Source organism: Heliangelus exortis, chromosome 5 (assembly GCF_036169615.1).
Source record: "Heliangelus exortis chromosome 5, bHelExo1.hap1, whole genome shotgun sequence".
Lineage (NCBI taxonomy): Eukaryota > Metazoa > Chordata > Aves > Apodiformes > Trochilidae > Heliangelus > Heliangelus exortis.
Window position 1 is genome coordinate 36383856 of NC_092426.1, and position 19160 is coordinate 36403015.

At 37.6% G+C, this 19160-nt stretch overlaps 1 protein-coding gene across 2 annotated transcripts in view; it reads right to left on the reverse strand.

Moving 5' to 3' along the window:
• The window catches only part of STARD9 (StAR related lipid transfer domain containing 9), a 119532-nt gene that overhangs the window by 8665 nt on the left and 91707 nt on the right, over positions 1-19160 (reverse strand). For both annotated transcript variants that reach the window (XM_071744626.1, XM_071744625.1), the window contains exons 24-26: positions 7539-18713; positions 5829-6026; positions 4890-5073 (exon numbers count right to left, since the gene is read on the reverse strand). In XM_071744626.1, coding sequence (XP_071600727.1) covers positions 4890-5073; positions 5829-6026; positions 7539-18713 — 11557 coding nt within the window. The remainder of the gene's footprint in view (positions 1-4889; positions 5074-5828; positions 6027-7538; positions 18714-19160) is intronic.

The following is a 19160-nucleotide window of genomic DNA, read 5'->3' on the forward strand; positions in this document are numbered from 1 at the left end:
AAAGGAGAAGAAGAAGAAAAGAAGAAGAAGAAAAGAAAAAGAAGAAGAAAAATAAAAGAAGAAAAATAAAAGAAGAAGAAGAAAAATAAAAGAAGAAAAATAAAAGAAGAAAAAGAAGAAGAATAAAAGAAGAAAAAGAAGAAAAATAAAAGAAGAAAAATAAAAGACCAAAAATAAAAGAAAAGAAGAAAAATAAAAGACGAAAAATAAAATAAAAGAAGAAAAATAAAAGAAAAATAAAAGAAGAAAAAGAAGAAAAATAAAAGAAGAAAAAGAAGAAAATGAAAGAAGAAAAATAAAAGAAAAAAAGAAGAAAAATAAAAGAAGAAAAAAAAAAGAAGAAAAAGAAGAATAAAAGAAGAAAAAGGAGAAAAATAAAAGAAGAAGAAGAAGAAGAAGAAGAAGAAGACGAAGAAGAAGAAGAAGAAGAAGAAGAAGAAAAATAAAAGAAAAATAAAAGAAGAAAAATAAAAGAAGAAAAATTAAAGAAGAAGAAAAATAAAAGAAGAAGAAAAATAAAAGAAGAAGAAAAATAAAAGAAAAATAAAAGAAGAAACATAAAAGAAGAAGAAAAATGAAAGAAGATGAAAAATAAAAGAAAAATAAAAGAAGAAAAATAAAAGAAGAAACATAAAAGAAGAAGAAGAAGAAAAATAAAAGAAAAAGAAGAAGAGTAAAAGAAGAAAAATAAAAGAAGAAGAAAAATAAAAGAAGAAAAATAAAAGGAAAAGAAGAAAAATAAAAGAAGAAAAAGAAGAAAAATAAAAGAAGAAAAATAAAAGAAGAAAATAAAAGAAGAAGAAGAAAAAGAAAAATAAAAGAAGAAAAAGAAGAAAAATAAAAGAAGAAGAAAAAGAAGAAAAATAAAAGAAGAAAAATAAAAGAAGAAGAAGAAAAATAAAAAGAAGAAAAATAAAAGAAGAAAAAGAAGAAAAATAAAAGAAGAAAAAGAAGAAAATGAAAGAAGAAAAATAAAAGAAAAAAAGAAGAAAAATAAAAGAAGAAAAAAAAAAGAAGAAAAAGAAGAATAAAAGAAGAAAAAGGAGAAAAATAAAAGAAGAAGAAGAAGAAGAAGGAGAAGAAGACGAAGAAGAAGAAGAAGAAGAAGAAGAAGAAGAAAAATAAAAGAAAAATAAAAGAAGAAAAATAAAAGAAGAAAAATTAAAGAAGAAGAAAAATAAAAGAAGAAGAAAAATAAAAGAAAAATAAAAGAAGAAGAAGAAGAAAAATAAAAGAAGAAACATAAAAGAAGAAGAAAAATGAAAGAAGATGAAAAATAAAAGAAAAATAAAAGAAGAAAAATAAAAGAAGAAACATAAAAGAAGAAGAATAAAAGAAGAAGAAGAAGAAAAATAAAAGAAAAAGAAGAAGAGTAAAAGAAGAAAAATAAAAGAAGAAGAAAAATAAAAGAAGAAAAATAAAAGGAAAAGAAGAAAAATAAAAGAAGAAAAAGAAGAAAAATAAAAGAAGAAAAATAAAAGAAGAAAATAAAAGAAGAAGAAGAAAAAGAAAAATAAAAGAAGAAAAAGAAGAAAAATAAAAGAAGAAGAAAAAGAAGAAAAATAAAAGAAGAAAAATAAAAGAAGAAGAAGAAAAATAAAAAGAAGAAAAATAAAAGAAGAAAAAGAAGAAAAATAAAAGAAGAAAAAGAAGAAAATGAAAGAAGAAAAATAAAAGAAAAAAAGAAGAAAAATAAAAGAAGAAAAAAAAAAGAAGAAAAAGAAGAATAAAAGAAGAAAAAGGAGAAAAATAAAAGAAGAAGAAGAAGAAGAAGAAGAAGAAGACGAAGAAGAAGAAGAAGAAGAAGAAAAATAAAAGAAAAATAAAAGAAGAAAAATAAAAGAAGAAAAATTAAAGAAGAAGAAAAATAAAAGAAGAAGAAAAATAAAAGAAAAATAAAAGAAGAAGAAGAAAAATAAAAGAAGAAACATAAAAGAAGAAGAAAAATGAAAGAAGATGAAAAATAAAAGAAAAATAAAAGAAGAAAAATAAAAGAAGAAACATAAAAGAAGAAGAAGAAAAATAAAAGAAAAAGAAGAAGAGTAAAAGAAGAAAAATAAAAGAAGAAGAAAAATAAAAGAAGAAAAATAAAAGGAAAAGAAGAAAAATAAAAGAAGAAAAAGAAGAAAAATAAAAGAAGAAAAATAAAAGAAGAAAATAAAAGAAGAAGAAGAAAAAGAAAAATAAAAGAAGAAAAAGAAGAAAAATAAAAGAAGAAGAAAAAGAAGAAAAATAAAAGAAGAAAAATAAAAGAAGAAGAAGAAAAATAAAAAGAAGAAAAATAAAAGAAGAAAAGAAGAAAAATAAAAGAAGAAGAAGAAGAAGAAGAAAAATAAAAGAAGAAAAATAAAAGAATAAAATAAAAGACGAAAATAAAAGAAGAAAAAGAAAAATAAAAGAAGAAAAAGAAGAAAAATAAAAGAGAAAAAGAAGAAAAATAAAGGAAGAAAAATAAAAGAAGAAAAGAAGAAAAAGAGAAGAAAAATAAAAGAAGAGAAATAAAGAAGAAGAAAAATAAAAGAAGAAAAAGAAGAAAAATAAAAGAAGAAAAAGAAGAAGAATAAAAGAAGAAAAAGGAGAAAAATAAAAGAAGAAGAAAAATAAAGAAGAAAAATAAAAGAAGAAAAAGAAGAAGAATATAAGAAGAAAAAGAGAAAATAAAAGAAGAAGAAGAAAAATAAAAGAAGAAGAAGAAGAAAAATGAAAGAAGAAGAAAAATAAAGAAAAATAAAAGAAGAAGAATAAAAATAAAAGAAGAAGAATAAAAATAAAAGAAGAATAAAAATAAAAGAAGAATAAAAATAAAAGAAGAAGAAGAAGAAGAAGAAGAAGAAGAAGAAGAAGAAGAAGAAGAAGAAGACGAAGAAGACGAAGAAGAAGAAGAAGAAGAAGAAGAAGAAGAAGAAGAAGAAGAAGAAGAAGAAGAAGAAGAAAAATAAAAGAAGAAGAAGACGAAGAAGACGAAGACGAAGAAGACGAAGAAGACGAAGAAGAAGAAGAAGAAGAAGAAGAAGAAGAAGAAGAAGAAGAAGAAGAAGAAAAATAAAAGAAGAAGAAAAATAGAAGAAGAAGAAGAAGAAAAAGAGGAAGAAGAAGAAGAAGAAGAAGAAGAAGAAGAAGAAGAAGAAGAAGAAGAAGAAGAAGAAGAAGAAGAAGAAGAAGAAGAAGAAGAAGAAGAAGAAGAAGAAGAAGAAGAAGAAGAAGAAGAAGAAGAAGAAGAAGAAGAAGAAGAAGAAGAAGAAGAAGAAGAAGAAGAAGAAGAAGAAGAAGAAGAAGAAGAAGAAGAAGAAGAAGAAGAAGAAGAAGAAGAAGAAGAAGAAGAAGAAGAAGAAGAAGAAGAAGAAGAAGAAGAAGAAGAAGAAGAAGAAGAAGAAGAAGAAGAAGAAGAAGAAGAAGAAGAAGAAGAAGAAGAAGAAGAAGAAGAAGAAGAAGAAGAAGAAGAAGAAGAAGAAGAAGAAGAAGAAGAAGAAGAAGAAGAAGAAGAAGAAGAAGAAGAAGAAGAAGAAGAAGAAGAAGAAGAAGAAGAAGAAGAAGAAGAAGAAGAAAAAAAAGAGGAAAAAGAAGAAGAAGAAGAAGAAGAAGAAGAAGAAGAAGAAGAAGAAAAAAAAGAAGAAAAAAAAGAGGAAAAAGAAGAAGAAAAAAAAGAGGAAAAAGAAGAAAAAGAAGAAAAAGTAGAATAAGAAGAAAAAGAAGAAAAAGAAGAAAGAAGAAAAAACTGGAGAAAGTCCAGTTTCTTTCAAGGAGTGCTGGCCTTACAGAAAGCATTAAATAAGCAGTTTGCTTGAAAGACTGAAATTACATCAGCCATAGAGCAAATCAACCCCTGATACCCAGCAGCCTGGGGAAATGCAGCCTGGGGAAAATGCAGCTGCTTGTTGCTCTTCACATCTGACAGTCCAGGCTATCAAAAAAATGTTTTTAAGGAAAAAGCAAGTTTTAAAAAAAGATATTTCCTTTCTATCTCACTCTTTGCCTGTTTCTCTGCCTTGACTTAACTTTCTGGTCAAACATTGTTCTAAAGCCTGAAGATTTTACTTTAACCAATGCAACTACTCAATGCCAGCACAAAAAAGATGGAGATAAAAATTACAAATTCAGAAAATACTGAGAACTTCAAGATTGTTTATACTTTCAATAACATTTTAAAGTTTGGTTTTAAAACTAGCATGAAGTATTTTTCACAAGAAAAATACAGCAGCAGACATAAGATCCAGACACCCAGAGGAGATGTGTGAATTTGAGGTGCTATAAAGAGTGCAGAGCACTGAAATGAGCATTCACCACATTTCACACCACATATGATGTGAGGAGAAGGTGAAGCTGTGCTGTCAGGTTGTCAGTGACAAGTTTATGGCATAGAAGTATAGTCAGAAACTGGGCAGAACAGACACATCCTAATGAAGTCACCTCCTTGCATCCTGCAGAAAATTTTATGCACTCAGACAGTGCACAAGGAAAAACCAAAAGATAAAAAAAAAAAAAAAAAAAAAAAAAAAAAAAAAAAAAAAAAAAGTAAAAAGGCCTTTGTGTCTGAGCACATATTGAAATAAACTCATTTTACCTCAGCAAAACTCTTCTATTGACTGGGCATATGCACCTTGGGATGGCTGTGAAAGCTTGATCCAAATGGGAAAACTTTAGGAGTTTCTTGTACATAAAATGTGGCTTCAGGAAGATGGGGTTCAGAAACACGAGGAGAATACAGTTCAGTATCACTGAATTCTTTTTAAGCACGAATTTCCATTTAATTCCTTGGGGTTTTTTTGTTGATTTTTTTTTCCTACACTGTTATATAGATCAAACAGTAGAATCACTGAATCATTTAAAAGTTTCTTTAGAAACTTGCACTGATGTGAATAATGCAGAATTATTTCCTCTGCAGTGCTCACCTTCTGTAACTGAGAAAATATTTGCTCCCGTATGCGCCTCTTTTCTTGCTCAGCTCTCTCCCGAAGTTTGTCCCTCGCTCGTGCAATTTCATTTTTGGTTTCCTCTCGTGCCTTCTGGTAGTCTCTGAGCAACACTTCAATGTCTGAAGGATGCTGAATGCTTCTTCTTTTTGATTCTCGAACTCTGTCAGGACAGGTAAGGGTGGTGGTGGGGAAATCACACACACAGATTACTTGGAATCAAGTCACTTGACAAAGCGCTGTAAGAAAATAATCTTTCAACAAAAAACCAAGAAAATTTGTCAGAAAAGCAATTAAAAGCCACCACCTTAGCTTCCAAAGAGTTTCTCATTGCTCACTAATGGCTGCATGGACATGAACCTTGAAAAAATATTCAGGGTTCAAGTCCAGTTTACCACTGAGATTGCACTGGTTTCTCAGTCATATGATCAGATATGAGTAACCTCTCCATATGATCTAAGGTTACTGCTTTGGCACAAGACATGCAAAATAATTGTTGGGAAAATAACTGTCTCCTGACCTACCACAAAAGGAGCAAAAGTCATTTAGGGCATATGGTGGGGGACAAGAAACTCAAATTCTAAATGGTGAAGGGTTACAAAACCTTTTTCTATTTCTAACGTGAAACTTAATAATTTCATGTGGCTTTTAAGTTAGTGAAGGAGTAAGTCAGATTTGTCTATAATAAGTCAAGATTGAATACTTGGCTGTCCCCATACATCATACACTTAAAAAAAAATTGAACACCTATTATGGACTGAAATGAACTAGACTGGAGTTTCTAATGGATGTTTCACACTTCTGCTTTGGGAAGAAGTCTTCTGCCACAGAAGTCTCAGATGTCAGCAACACCCAGTAATGTGCACTGTTGTGAACACAGGCAGTGTTCATCAGGCTAAAAGGTTTTGGATGCCATACCTGGTATTTTCCACCACATCTCTTCTCAGTTGCTGCAGATACTCTCGGCGCCTGCTGGGGAGATCTAAATCCCTCTGACTTCCATCCAGTGTCTGCAACAAACTCAAATGCTTCTGAGGACTTAGACTTCGGCTTCGCTGGTATCTCTGCAGCCTTTTTTCTCTTTCCTTCCTCAGAATTTCAATAGTCCTCATGTGTCTGCCAGGAAACATGATTGGAGCAACCAAGTGCACCATGCAAAGTTACATTTTCTGATTTTTTTTTTTTTTTTAACACCTTTAGGTGTCAGCATTGTAATGTGAAATTTATAGGAATCTAATACTGTAACACTCCTCTTGCAAATCCACCTTTGGCAACATGCTGACAGGTAATGCAGACATTCTAAAACTCCACTGCTTTTGTAACAGTAGGAAATGCATAACCATGTCTTCAGATGCTCATAGGCAAATTGAAGAAGGACACTGATGCAACTAGTCCTGAATTTTTTTAGTTACAAGAACTAAATGGAGTTCTATAATCCAATCGCAAAAACCTAGGATCTTGATTTTTGCATAATTTACCTTGTACGTTTATGGGATGTTTTCTTAATTTGATTTGTTTGGGTCTTTCTCATATTCAAACAGTGGCATTTAATCACAGAAGCATAAATGATATATTCTGTAAACAAGATGTATCGATTATTTTAACATTGCAATAAATCAATGAAATACCTTCCCATGGTCACGGGGTACATATGATCACTCATAGCTGCTAGAAATTTTGAGTGAGGTGATACTAGATTTGAATTAGACTGAATCTTACAGTTTTCCCTTTTTTCTTGAAGAAACCCCAAAATTTTGTTGAAAGTTCATTGCTTAAATGTACTTTCATATACTTTAAAATAAGCTTAATACTATATCTCTTCAGATATTGTGCCCTCAACGTATCAAAGGGTTTAAATGCTCATTTAAATTTAAATTAAATGCTGGGAGTCTGGATTTCCAGGAAGCTGAACAGGAGCCAGCAGTGTGCCCAGGTGGCCAAGAAGGCCAATGGCATCCTGGGCTGGCTCAGGAACAGCGTGGCCAGCAGGTCCAGGGAAGGGATTCTGCCCCTGTGCTCAGCCCTGGGGAGGCCACAGCTTGAGTCCTGTGTCCAGTTCTGGGCCCCTCAGCTCAGGAAGGAGATTGAGGTGCTGGAGCAGGTCCAGAGAAGAGCAAGGAGGCTGGGAAGGGATCCAGCACAAGTCCTGTGAGGAAGGGCTGAGGGAGCTGGGGGTGTTGAGGCTGGAGAAGAGGAGGCTCAGGGGAGACCTCATCACTCTCTCCAACTCCCTGAAAGGAGGTTGGAGCCAGGGGGGGGTTGGGCTCTTTTCCCAGGCAACTCTCAGCAAGACAAGAGGGCACAAGAGGTCTCAAGTTGTGCCAGGGGAGGTTTAGGTTGGACATTAGAAAGAATTTCTTTATGGAGAGGGTGATCAGACATTGGAATGGGCTGCCCAGGGAAGGGGTGGATTCTCCATCCCTGGAGATATTTCAAAAGAGCCTGGATGTGGCACTCAGTGCCATGGGCTGGGAACTGCAGCGGGAGTGGATCAAGGGTTGGACTTGATGATCTCTGAGGTCCCTTCCAACCCAGCCAATTCTATGATTCTATGATTCTATTTATGCTGCATGCAGTGTACATGAAGGGTATTCAAAATACACAATACAACACCTTTAAATAATTTACCTTTCATACAGCTGCTGTTTCACTGGAGTTCCCACCAGGTCTTCTGCAGTTCCACTCTGCAGGACCCTCAGAAGGGCGTCTGTCTCCCCAATGCCATAACTCAGCTTTGCTTCGGCCAGTTCCACGGTGAGGGGCTGCTGGTGCAGGTCGAGGTGGATGCCAGACATGATCTGGGCACGTTCCCTCTGGAGCCTCTCAATCTCTCTGCTCCTGCTGTCACCGAGCTGGGATTTCAATCCCAATTCAGTTGCTCGTTTCCTTTCTGCCTGACTTCCTAAGTCAGTCACACTGCCACCCAAGCTGAGTAAGGAAGGAGCAGGGCTGCCCTTAACACCACACCAGTTGCTGAATTTATTGTGTACAGGTAAGTCACGGAGACTGTAGCTCCGGGGCCTGAACGGCTTTGCAAAAGCAGTATTTTTGCTGAGAGGAATTTCAGTGTCACACTCACTTTCAGTGACAGAATCTGTGTTGTCATCTTGGAAGGAAGTTTGCACATCGCTCGCGTCGGAGCAGCTGTTGTCATTTTTCCAGAGGAAATTGTGAAGCTGTAGAGAAGATGCTTCCACCAGGGGTTCTGAGGATGTACCAGCAGTTGTTTTACTTGAACAAGTGGCACTAATTTTTTTATTGGAAAATAAGTCAGCATTTGGAGGTGAGTAATTATGAATCAAAGTGATATCAGAATTACCAACACACTTTTCATGTCCTACTCCAGCTGAAGAACCTCTTCCTCCCCTCGTAACATACATACAACGAACCGAATGTGCCAAAGGACTGGGGTCTCTGAAATCACCTGTCAAAACTTCCCTGTGGTCTGACACCTCCAGCAGGCTACTGGAGTGACACAGTTGTTTTGCACAAATGGTAGTGTGGGTGTCAACCACGAGTCTATGCTGTTGTTCCAAGTCTTTTGAACCATCCTGTCCTAAAAGATCTTTGAATGCTCTCTTATCTGAGAAACTTTCAGATTTCTTTCTTATGCCCTTATTGTCTCTGTCTGTGCTCAGTTCACTGTCTGCTTCTGTCTGTGAAAAATTGTCCACATGAGGCTGCATGTTGGCCCATGGACCTGCCCTCTGCTTTCTCTGGTTGTGAAGGGGACTTGAAGCACCAGTGGGATATCCAAGAGGTTCCTTAGTAGGACAGACAGACTTACTAAAAGCAGTCTGGCTGCTGGGACTAGCACTAAGAGTAAGAATAGGGGAAGAGGCCCTGTCAACCAGCAGGGTGTTCTTGTAGCAATATTTTCTTTCTGCTGGAGCCTCTAATTCATTGGCATTTCTTTTATCCTGAGCATAACGTGCTGGAGATTGAAAGGTGCTACTAATAGGGCTGCTAACTACAGTGTATGAGGAACCATCCTGCCCTGAGCTCTGAGAATGTGATGTGACAGATGAAACTCTGGGACTAGCAAAACCAAGATTCTGCTGTGCAATTAATGATGTTTTTTGAAAATCAAGGACAGAAGTGGAGGCTCTGGGTAAGGGAGGCAGACGCATAAAGGAGTCTTCCAAAATGCTGTCAAAACTGTCATGGAAGTCAGGATTGCCCAGGTCTTTCAGCCCTGTTCGTTCTTGGGTTCCTTCTCCAAGAGAGAGCGTTTCCTCTTTCCTATTGGGAATACTCCCTGCTGCATCTGCACTTATTCCTTTCCAATCAACCTTTACTGATGGAGCTGCCCTCAATTCATTTTCCATTTTTGCCTCCACTTGTTTTTCTTCATGTCTGCTCTGAGGGTCTTCCAAAGCCTCAGTTTGAGTGCCTACATCTGCAGTAGTCTGAGTGCAGCTATCTGATCTAGCAGCCTTTCCAGCCTCCTCAGTTCCCCTCTGCTTGGCTCGGGCATTCTGCTCATTATCCACAACAGTCTGTTGGGAGAGGTTTCCCAAGAGTTCAGAAGTGCTCTGCAGAAGCTGTGACAGATGCACAGACAGGTTCTGTGTACTTGTCCAAGAAGGTCGACGAAATAAAGCTCTGTTTGGTTCCTGCTTTCTTGCAGAAATGTCTGTGTAGCTTCTCTGATGTCTCCTCTGCCTTTTATACCTTCCTGTATTTGTTGTTTGTGTTCCCTGTTCACACGTAACCGCTGGTAGTTTTTTGGAAGACCTTTCAGATTCTGAAGGATATAAGAGTACAATCTCATCAACCTGCATTGAAGAATTACCCCGTTGAGGAGACAGATTCTCAAATTCAGCAGTATTATTTTCTGGATTAGTTTCCAGCGTGTCACTGGACACATTGCTGTACTGCTTGGTACTGTCACTTGAGAAAGCAGATGTAAAGCCTTGTCTGACATTGTCCCATCCTTGGAGACCTTCAATGCTGCTTAAAGTGCTTGATAAAACTTTTGCTGTAGCATACGAGCTGAGATGAGAATGAAAAGGAGAATTTTGTGAATTCAGTCCATTGTCTACGCTGGAACACCTCATAACTTTACGATTTTCCAGGTTTAAAGGAATTTGATTGCAAGAGACATCACTGGCACTTCCAAAAACATACTGTTTCCAGCCAATCTTGCATGATCCATCTTCTTGCCATGGACGAATGTATGGGTTGATGTCACTTGAACTAAAATGCATTGCATCTTTATTGTCTTGCAAAAATAAATCTGCTTCTGGCTGGCACCCAGCTTCTTCAACTTTGCCTTCACTACACTGAGCTACAGAACTACTCTTGGAACAGCCACTTGCTTCTGCACCCATATGGTTGTGCACTGTGTGCAGGAATGATGATGGAGAATGAGTAGTACAGTCTCTTAAAGATTGGATGCTTTGGGTTCTTGCTGCAAAATTTTGTAAATTTTTTGGCTCACAGTTTGCAAGCTTCTTGGTTTGTGCCATTCTTTGCTGAAATCTGGATTTAGATTTAACCTGTAGAAAGTTCTTTGATTCCTGCTTTGCAAAGCTTTCAGTTCCATGGAGATCATCTTCAGTTGGTGATGGAGGCTCTACGCTCATATTTAAATCTTGCAGTGATTTAGATGTAGAATATAACAAAGGATCTGCCTTAGATGAAGCTTCCAAAGGATATTCTAGATCAGAGGACACAGCAATAGCTGGGGCTGACAGTCTGTGACTTTGTAAATAAGGCCTCTGTTCACCTTGTTTACAGCTCCTTGTACTCCGTGTAGTAGAATATGACCTTTTGCTCCTGAATTGCACTGATTTGGATTCTTGAGGAGGCAAATCATGGTTTTCTGGTAAAAACTTTACAGAGGTACTTTGATTATTCATTACAGAAAACTTCAGCCCTTCAGATTTCAAAGTCTTGTTCCTCATCATAACATCTCCCATGGCTGAAAAATTGTCTGCAGCATCATCAGGGCTATTAACACCTGAACCTGTATTATTTTTGCAAATTACAATCTCTTTTCTACCATCTGTATTTGTTCCCTCTGGCACCTGTTTTACCTGCTCACCTCTAGGCACATCCTGACAACTCTCTTGCAGATCTGCAGGTCTGTCAAAACCCAAGACAGCATGATACTGTTGTCTGGGATCAGTGCTTGTGCTGTATGTGGGATATGTTGGACTAAATGAATTGCAGGTGTGTTCAGGATCCACACCAACAACTCCTGGATATGGATTTTCCAACACTGTAACTTCTGGGCCTATTAATTCATTTGCATAATTTGAGGATACATTACTTTGCTTTTCAATAGGCTCTCTACCTGATGTTTTGCTCTGCTCTGCCTTTACTGCAAAATGTTGAGCCTTAGCATCTGAATGCAGTTCTTCCTCATTTCTGTTTAGTTTTCTCACTTGCCCCTCTTTAACAGCAACTGCCCTTCCAGTATCCCAGAAAGGTAATGATGATAATAGAAGAGAATCATCATTACCTAGTGCTTCCTCTGTGTGTTCTGTGCAAGCTTCTTGTGGTGAAACTTTACCCCAGTGGTGCTGATCAACTTTTATAGCATTGTCAAATTTTTTACAAGGACTTCCATATAAAGCTTCCCCATCTACAGAAGAATTTTGATATGAAGTAGCATCTGTGTCTGATACTGGACAATGCCTGTTTTCTTTTGCAAGAGAAAGTAAGATACTTCCTGAAGGAGGGGCTGGCTCATCAAATACCACAGCCTTATCAGACTGAGTGTCCTGTATTTGCAAAACAGCAGTTGGAGAGTGATGCAATACACTCAGCTGTGAAACATCATATGTGCCAGTTTCACCATGGCCTGTGTCTGGTAATAGTGTTAAGGATGGGTGATTGACACTTGGAAATGCTTGGGGGAAATTTCCTTCTTTTGGAGAGCACACCTCTGCAGAACTGGAGGATACTTGCTCAATCAAAGAAGTGTCTTGAAGTGAGTCCTCTAGCTGACTAAATACGAGAGATTTTGTTTCATCAGGTAAATGGGAAGTGTTGAAAACACTGAAGTTGTTGGAGCTTTGAAATGTTCTATCAGTCAGAGGGCTTCCTGCAGAGTAGGATGGTAGAGACTTGGATTTTCTGCTGCCAGTCTGTCCTTGACTCTGAAAAGTAAGTGAGCCAAATTCTGGTACAGACAACAGAGAAATGTTACTGTTGTGCTCTGGGTACTCAGGAATTTTATTTTCTTTTATGTCATTGCAATTCTGGGAAGAAGCTTGAATTATTTTTCCCTTTTGATGTGTTCCTGCAACTTTTCCAGGGAGTTTATTATTCTGAGCATACGTGGCTTCTGCAACTGCAGAATTATTTTTCCCTTCATCTCCATTTTGAGAAGCATCAGGGAAAGTTACAGATACATTTAAATCAGTCATTTCACTTTCAAAGTATTTTGTTTCTTTAGAGAGAACAGCATCATTTTCACTTTTGTCTCCACTGCTGGCAATCAAAACATCTGCAAATGAGGCTGGAGGACTCAGGAGACCAGGAGAACATCCAGAAGTGTCAGAGTTCCTGTTATAAATTAGAGACTCTTTACTACAATGTGGATTTTCCCATGGGGACTTGTTCAGACCTTCTGAAAGGGATAAGGTGTTCTCAGAGACAGTGTTGCCTGATTGGTCTGGGCAGCACTCTCTAGAATTCCCATATCCCTGATTTTCTCTGGGCTCACACTGATGTCCAGCTATACCAGGAAACTCAGTATTTTCATGTTTTCCATTTTTTGTAGAATAGCTTGTGCTTAGAAACTTCTCCTCACCGTGTGGTGATAAACTCCCTGAGTGAAGTACTTTCTGAGTTGTTTTAACATTGTGAAACATTTTGGGGGGAGATATTTCTAGTAAAGAATGTATTTTTTCCCCCTCTATTTCTTCCATCCTTCCTTTCTCTGAAGAAGGAGGCACATTTGAATTATCCAAGAGCAGTGATTTAGGCCCAGTGGCACACTTTTCCTCTTGAGATGTATCTTCTCTGGAATTAAGGCAGTCTTTTGATAGTTTATTAACTGTTAAATCCACACTGTGTTCTTCAGGAGTGTTTTTAACATCCTGAATTACATCCTCAGAAGAATCCAAGTTTTCCAAGGAAAATGAGTTTCCTATGGTGCCCTGCTGAAGTGCCACAGGTTCAGACTGGAGAATGCCTGGAGTGCAGGGAGTGGAAGAGCTGCTCTTCTCATTGACAGGTTGCCCACAGGCAACATAATCAGGAGGATTGCTAAACACAAAGCATTCTTCCTCCTGCCTGCCCTGTGTGGTCCTGGCTTGCAGAAAATCTACATTTTCACTTTGCATTTTAGCAGAAAGATATTTGTCTTCTTTCATTTTGTGGCCTGGAACAGGTGTTCCAACACAGACCTCACTCCCCATTAAAGTTTCATAGTAGGGCAGGACAGCTTTAGCTCCAACACTGCTGTGAGATGGCTTTGTATGTCCAGTCAATGCAGTGGTGGGAACATCTTGAACCAGATGGGTATTGTCATTTACTCCAAGATAGAAAAGGTGATTTACAGATTGGAATGGGGAGTCTTTAAGTGAATCTTCTTGGTTTTTTTCAGTAGACTTTAGTGCTGCTGGTGGATTTTGTTGACTGCTGTTATCTTCAATATTTCTAGAAAAGCTGGTAGACATCCAGTGACTTTCTTTTAATATTTCATTTAATCTGCTGTCATCATGTGTCATTTGGCAGATGTCTTTGTTTTCAGGGAATAGTTCATTCAGGTTTTTGTTCATTTTTACCTCCTCTATGTTTTCTACCCACATCTGCTTTTCTTTGTCAGTTTTGGCCACATGTTCTAGATTCACCACATGCACTTTCTCCTCCTCAGCTCTGGAGCCTACTGGATTCAATTCACAAATACCAGGTCTTTTTCTAACAGTTCTTACATTCAAGTTTTCTGAAGCAACACACTCAGGATATCGCATAGAACTACTCATATAGGTATGTCTGTCCTCTTGTTCAAACTTTTGCTCAATTCCATATTGGTCAATGCCAGTGCTATCATCAACAGAATAATCATCTACATCAATTTCTCTCATGACTGCACTCCTTGTATCTGTAACAGAATCCACTGAGCCACCATCTTCAGTCACTTCAGTAGGATCATGGTATCTTGACTCATCTTCTAACAGTATATTATGTTCTGCTACTGAAGCTGTCAGGTATCTTTCAGGGATCTTAAATGGATTTAAAATTTCCTCTTTGCTGTCTCTGTCACAACACATCCCACACTGAGCTGGAAACTCCTCATTAAGTAAAACATTTTCACCTGTGTCTATGATTTCTTGCCTTGTACTAATGAGCCCCTCAGCATTTGTCATGCTAATTTGTTCTTCCCTCCCAGACACTTCATGTTCATTAACCTTGTCCTCCTGGGACAAAAGGTTTGGTGCATAATGTTCAGTGACATTGCTAGATTTTACTTGTCCTTCATGTTCACGTTTTGCTAAAATATTTCCTTGCCTATCTGTGATCAGTACACTTGCAGCTACATCCTCTGTATTAAACATGTTCTCTGCTTTCCTGTTCATTTGCAAAAGCCCCCCACAAGCATCAAGGAGGCCTGAAGGATTCTGAGTAAAATCTGTTGTGTGGGAACACACAGCAGAAGGAGTGTTTTGGGGAGCAACAGAAATCTCTGGTGAATAAACACCTCTGTCTATTTCCTCACTTTTTTCTTTTTGGCAAAAGCTGCTTGCTTCAAGTTGGCTGCCAGAATGCACGAGTGCTTTTGATTCCTGAGTGTGTTCTACCCTGGTGCTGGCTACCTCTGCTTCATCTTTCTCTACCTCTTCAGGTGTCAGGCACAGGTTTTTATAAAACTCACACTGAACTTCACAAGCTACAATGTCAATAGGTTTCTTTGGTTTCTGAGCTAGACAAATGCCTTTTAAGTCCTCTTTACTCCTGTCTTCAGTTACACTTTGGACTTTGGCTACTGGGTAGTCAGGTAAACTTTCAATCTGTCTGGATTTAATTTCCACTGCATTTTGTTCTAAGTTGCTTGCACTATTGATCAATTTTGTTGTTTCTGCATCATCACTTGATTTTGTATTCTGACAAGGAACCATAACTTCTGCTGGATCCATTTCTGGATTTCTTAAAAGATCAGATTCTTTATTTATATATGGACTCTCCTCTTGAGAAAGAGTAGCTGATGTATTTGTGTTGCATCCCAGTACTCTTCCTGACTCTGAGTTTACATCATCTTCATCAAGCAAGATATCCTCTGGGCAATCACTTCCAAAAAGCCCTTCTTTCTCCTCTCTTGATTCAAGTAAAGATGTGTTCTTTGTCTCTGTTTCCAGGAGAATGGTTGTATCAGAAATGTCACTCATCTTATGCACATGGTTTTTCTGCCCTGTTGATTTTGAAGAGCACGTTGTGCAAAGGCTGCTGGAATGGACTCCAGAGCAGCTTCCTGTGGCACTGACTTCCTCCACGGTAAGATTAGATGTAACATCATGATCTCCTTTCACTCCTGTGACATGCTCCAGTAGTTTATCATAATTTTCAGTCTCAGATGCACTTTGGAAAAGATTAGCTTTTCTTGAAGCTTGGTAAAATGTGCTTGAATTGGATTCTGGGAGAACATCAATTGTACTCTCACAAATAGCTGCAGGGAAGGACTCAGTGTCTTTTCCATTTACATTCATAATCAGATAACTTACTTCATTTACCACTAAGTTTTCATATTTGGATGAAAATTCTTTCTGAACTACAGCCTGAGAATCCAAAGCACTGTGCTCTTTGCTTTCACTGCTTTCTTCTCTTATGTTATCAGTGCACAATGTAGAATTTTCTGAAATTCCTTGGGATAAGCAACTTTCCTGACTGTCTGCTAGAAAACATTCATGGGAATAATTTTTTGAAACAGGTCTGCCTTTGAATTCATAATGATCCAGTGAGGACAAGTCTTCATCCTTTGGCTCATATTCTTCATCATCTCCAAATGAAGGCACCTCTGGCTCTGTTTCTGCCAAACTCTCTGTGCTTGTTTGCATACAGATAATCTCTTTTTGAGACATCTCTATTGCTGTTGCAGATTGATCATAACTTGTACTGTGAGCAGAAACTAAAGGGTTGAAGTGATATGTTGTCTTCTGTGATGAAAAGTCTGTCTCTGTTGCTACTTTTTCTGTGGCTGTTTGTCCACAATCTGTTTCTTGCATTGTTTCCAAATTACTTGCCCCAGATTGGAGGAGATCAGCTCTCACAGATGATTCTGCTCCTTGCCCAGCCAGTGTCTGAAGCTTGGAACTGCTTACTAGAGAGCAGTTTTTATTTGTTACATCACTGAGAAAGAAACCTTCATCACAACATGTTGGTATTTCCCTTCTTGGGAAAAGCTGCCCATGGTTTCCAAACTGGACTAGGTTTACTTCAGATGCTTGTGTTGAGGCCAAATGATGAACAATTCCTGTAGAAGATTCAGCAGCAGGTGCACTGACAGATGCACTTCCACTGCCTGAATCTGTTATACTTAATTTTGCCATCAAGTTATTGTAGTCATCATCTAAGTCATCTTTTTCAAAAGTTCTTAGGAAATCATCTCCTGAATCTGCATCCATGCAGCCATTTCTCTGCTCCAAACTGTGCACAGGCAACACAGAAATAAAAGGTGTTTTTGTCAGACTGTGATCTTTTTGCAGCTCTGGATGTGTTGTGGGGAAAGATTCCTCCTCTTTCCTAGGTACCAGTGACAAGCAGTCTGCAGTGGAGGCACTTTCCAAACAGTGGAACATTTGTGTGCATCCAGTGGTAGACCTATAAGTAGCTAATCTGTTCAGTTGTTCTTGTTCAGGATGATTTGGTCGTGAATGTTCATAATATTCATGCTTTGATGAAGTAGGAATAAAAGAGGAGCTTGGTCCTACTGAGCTAACAAATGAGGATGTTACATCTTGAGATCCTAAGGAAGAATTTCCATTCGAGTTTGTCCATCTCTCAAGAATCTTATTTAATGATCCACTCTCAGAAACTCTGTTTGCCATTGTTGTTTCAGGTAAAGGTAATTCTGATGTGTCAGAGGAGAAAACTGTGTCTGGTTCATTTATATGATGTGATAAATGAGTAATGCTGTGTATTTGCTTAGAGCCCGAAACAAAAGAAACTTCAGCAGCTGACTGTTTTAGATCATCTTTCTTCAGCCAGTGTTCTGATTTGCTCAGAGAGCATGGATGAGCTTCTTGAAATTCCAAATTTTCATGGGAAGAAGGTGCTGTTATTCTGGGGCTGCTGATGCCAACCTTTGAGTGACAGGAAGACCACGCATCAGTAGAAAGCAAAGGATCTCCATTTGGGTAATACAATCTTCTCTCAAGAGACCCTTCTTGCTCTACAAAAGAGACTTTTGTCTCCTTCAGCAACTGCTTGGAAGCATTACTGGAAGCAGGTTGTGGTTTTGTGTCCAAATAAAAGGAACTGCTCAGCTTCAGATCATAATTTGTCCCTTCCATACCTCTGTCACAGGTCCTGGACTCATGGTCTTCCTCAGTCTGTATAGCTGGTGATCTGGGAGTTTGTAACTTCCAAAAAATCTCTGCTGGCACTTCATCAGATGAATCAGATTTGGAATCTTCTACCAGATCTTCTGCTGGCATCTCTTCTGTATCAGCTAAGCTGTCCAGAGAAAAGCTTCTTTCAGGCCTCCCCAGTCCCCTGCAAGATGTGTATGAGGTCACCAAAGATGAAGCACGGTGATCAGTTCTGCTTTTGGAAAGCTTAGCTGGGTCATGCTGAGCCTTTGACTTGTGAAATTGGCTTTTATTTTGCTGTTTTGTTCTATTTTCCTTTTCTACCAGAGAGTCCTGTGACATTTGACTGTCATCGCTCTCAGAATCTTCTGGGTTGGCAAGACATTTATTTCTGTCAGAATCTTCTTGTTTCACTTTCTCTGTGAAAGCTTTTGCATAAGCACAGGAGAGAGAATCTACAGAATAGGAACTGTCAGTATCAGAAATCTCATTTTCATCATCCTCCTGGCAGTTCCCCAGGACATCTGTGCTTATTTTGGACACTCCAGCACTTAGCATCTCAGCACTGTGCCACTTCTTTTCGACAAAGTGGAGTGGTGCCTGTGCATTCATCTTAGTGAGATTCCCAGCTGATGTTGCCACCATCAGAAATTCTTGCTGTTCCATTGATTTCTCACGATTCAGCAAGGCTGAGTTTGCCTCTCTCTTCCAGTTCTTGGCTGTTTGGTTTAAATGGGCTGATGGTGGTTTTCCATATGCTGTTTTCTTAACTTCTTTAGAAAACTTTTCTGGAGAAGACCTGTGGCCTTTTCCATTCATTCTGTTCTTTTCATTGGATACCTGAGCTCTATTTTGGTCTGGATTGCTACTTGCAGGCTGATTTATATCTCTTAGCACCTTTGCTTTTGTCATTCTTGTCCCTGTGATGAAGGTTTCAGGCTCATCTTTCTCCTTAAAAAGACCAGGAGAGGAGCCTTTAGAGGTCTGTTTTTGAGATTCAGCTTGCTCTGGGCTGTCATTCAACTTTTCAACTTTTTGATAATTTTTATTGGTATAAGCCATGATAGCTGAATCATTAGAGTCTTTCTCTGCTACTTTTTTACTTCCAGATGAAGATGGGGTTTGTCCTTCAGTTAGCTGCCTCTGTACTGAAAAGGAGATCCCTTTTTCATTGTTAAGGTCATCACTCCCAGAAATGTCTTTCACTTTTCTGTAAAAATATTCTACAGATGACAACGTCCTTGTTGTGTTGCCTTCACAGCATTGATCAATATTTGGTGAGGTAGATAACTTTGAGAAAGCCTCCCTCTTCAACAAATGGCTGTGGATATAGAGAAGAAAAAAAGCACAATCCTTGCTTGAATAATTAATGTAACAACTCTTCCTCATCAGTAATGTCTTATGGTTAAGAGCAATGACATAGGAAGTGACAATCTTAATGCTTTTCAAAAGCAAATTCTAGCAGAGAATAAAATATATTAATCTATCAGGAGCCTTATGATTCTGCAAAGAACCTGAAATACATTCTGCAGTGCAAGAGAATAGCTTGATGCTATGTGGTATAGCTTGGTGTTTAGTCTCTGTAGCTGCAAACATCAGTTAAAAATAAAGGATGGCTGTAAGTCATAAAAATCCACTGGGAAGAGTTCAGCTGTTTTGTGCCACCAGGATCATGCTCTGATATATAAACACCCTAGGAACCAGAATTTTTAGCCTTGCATAGAGATTTTCATTCCTCTTTAGAAAGGCTGGCCAAGTAAAAAGAATC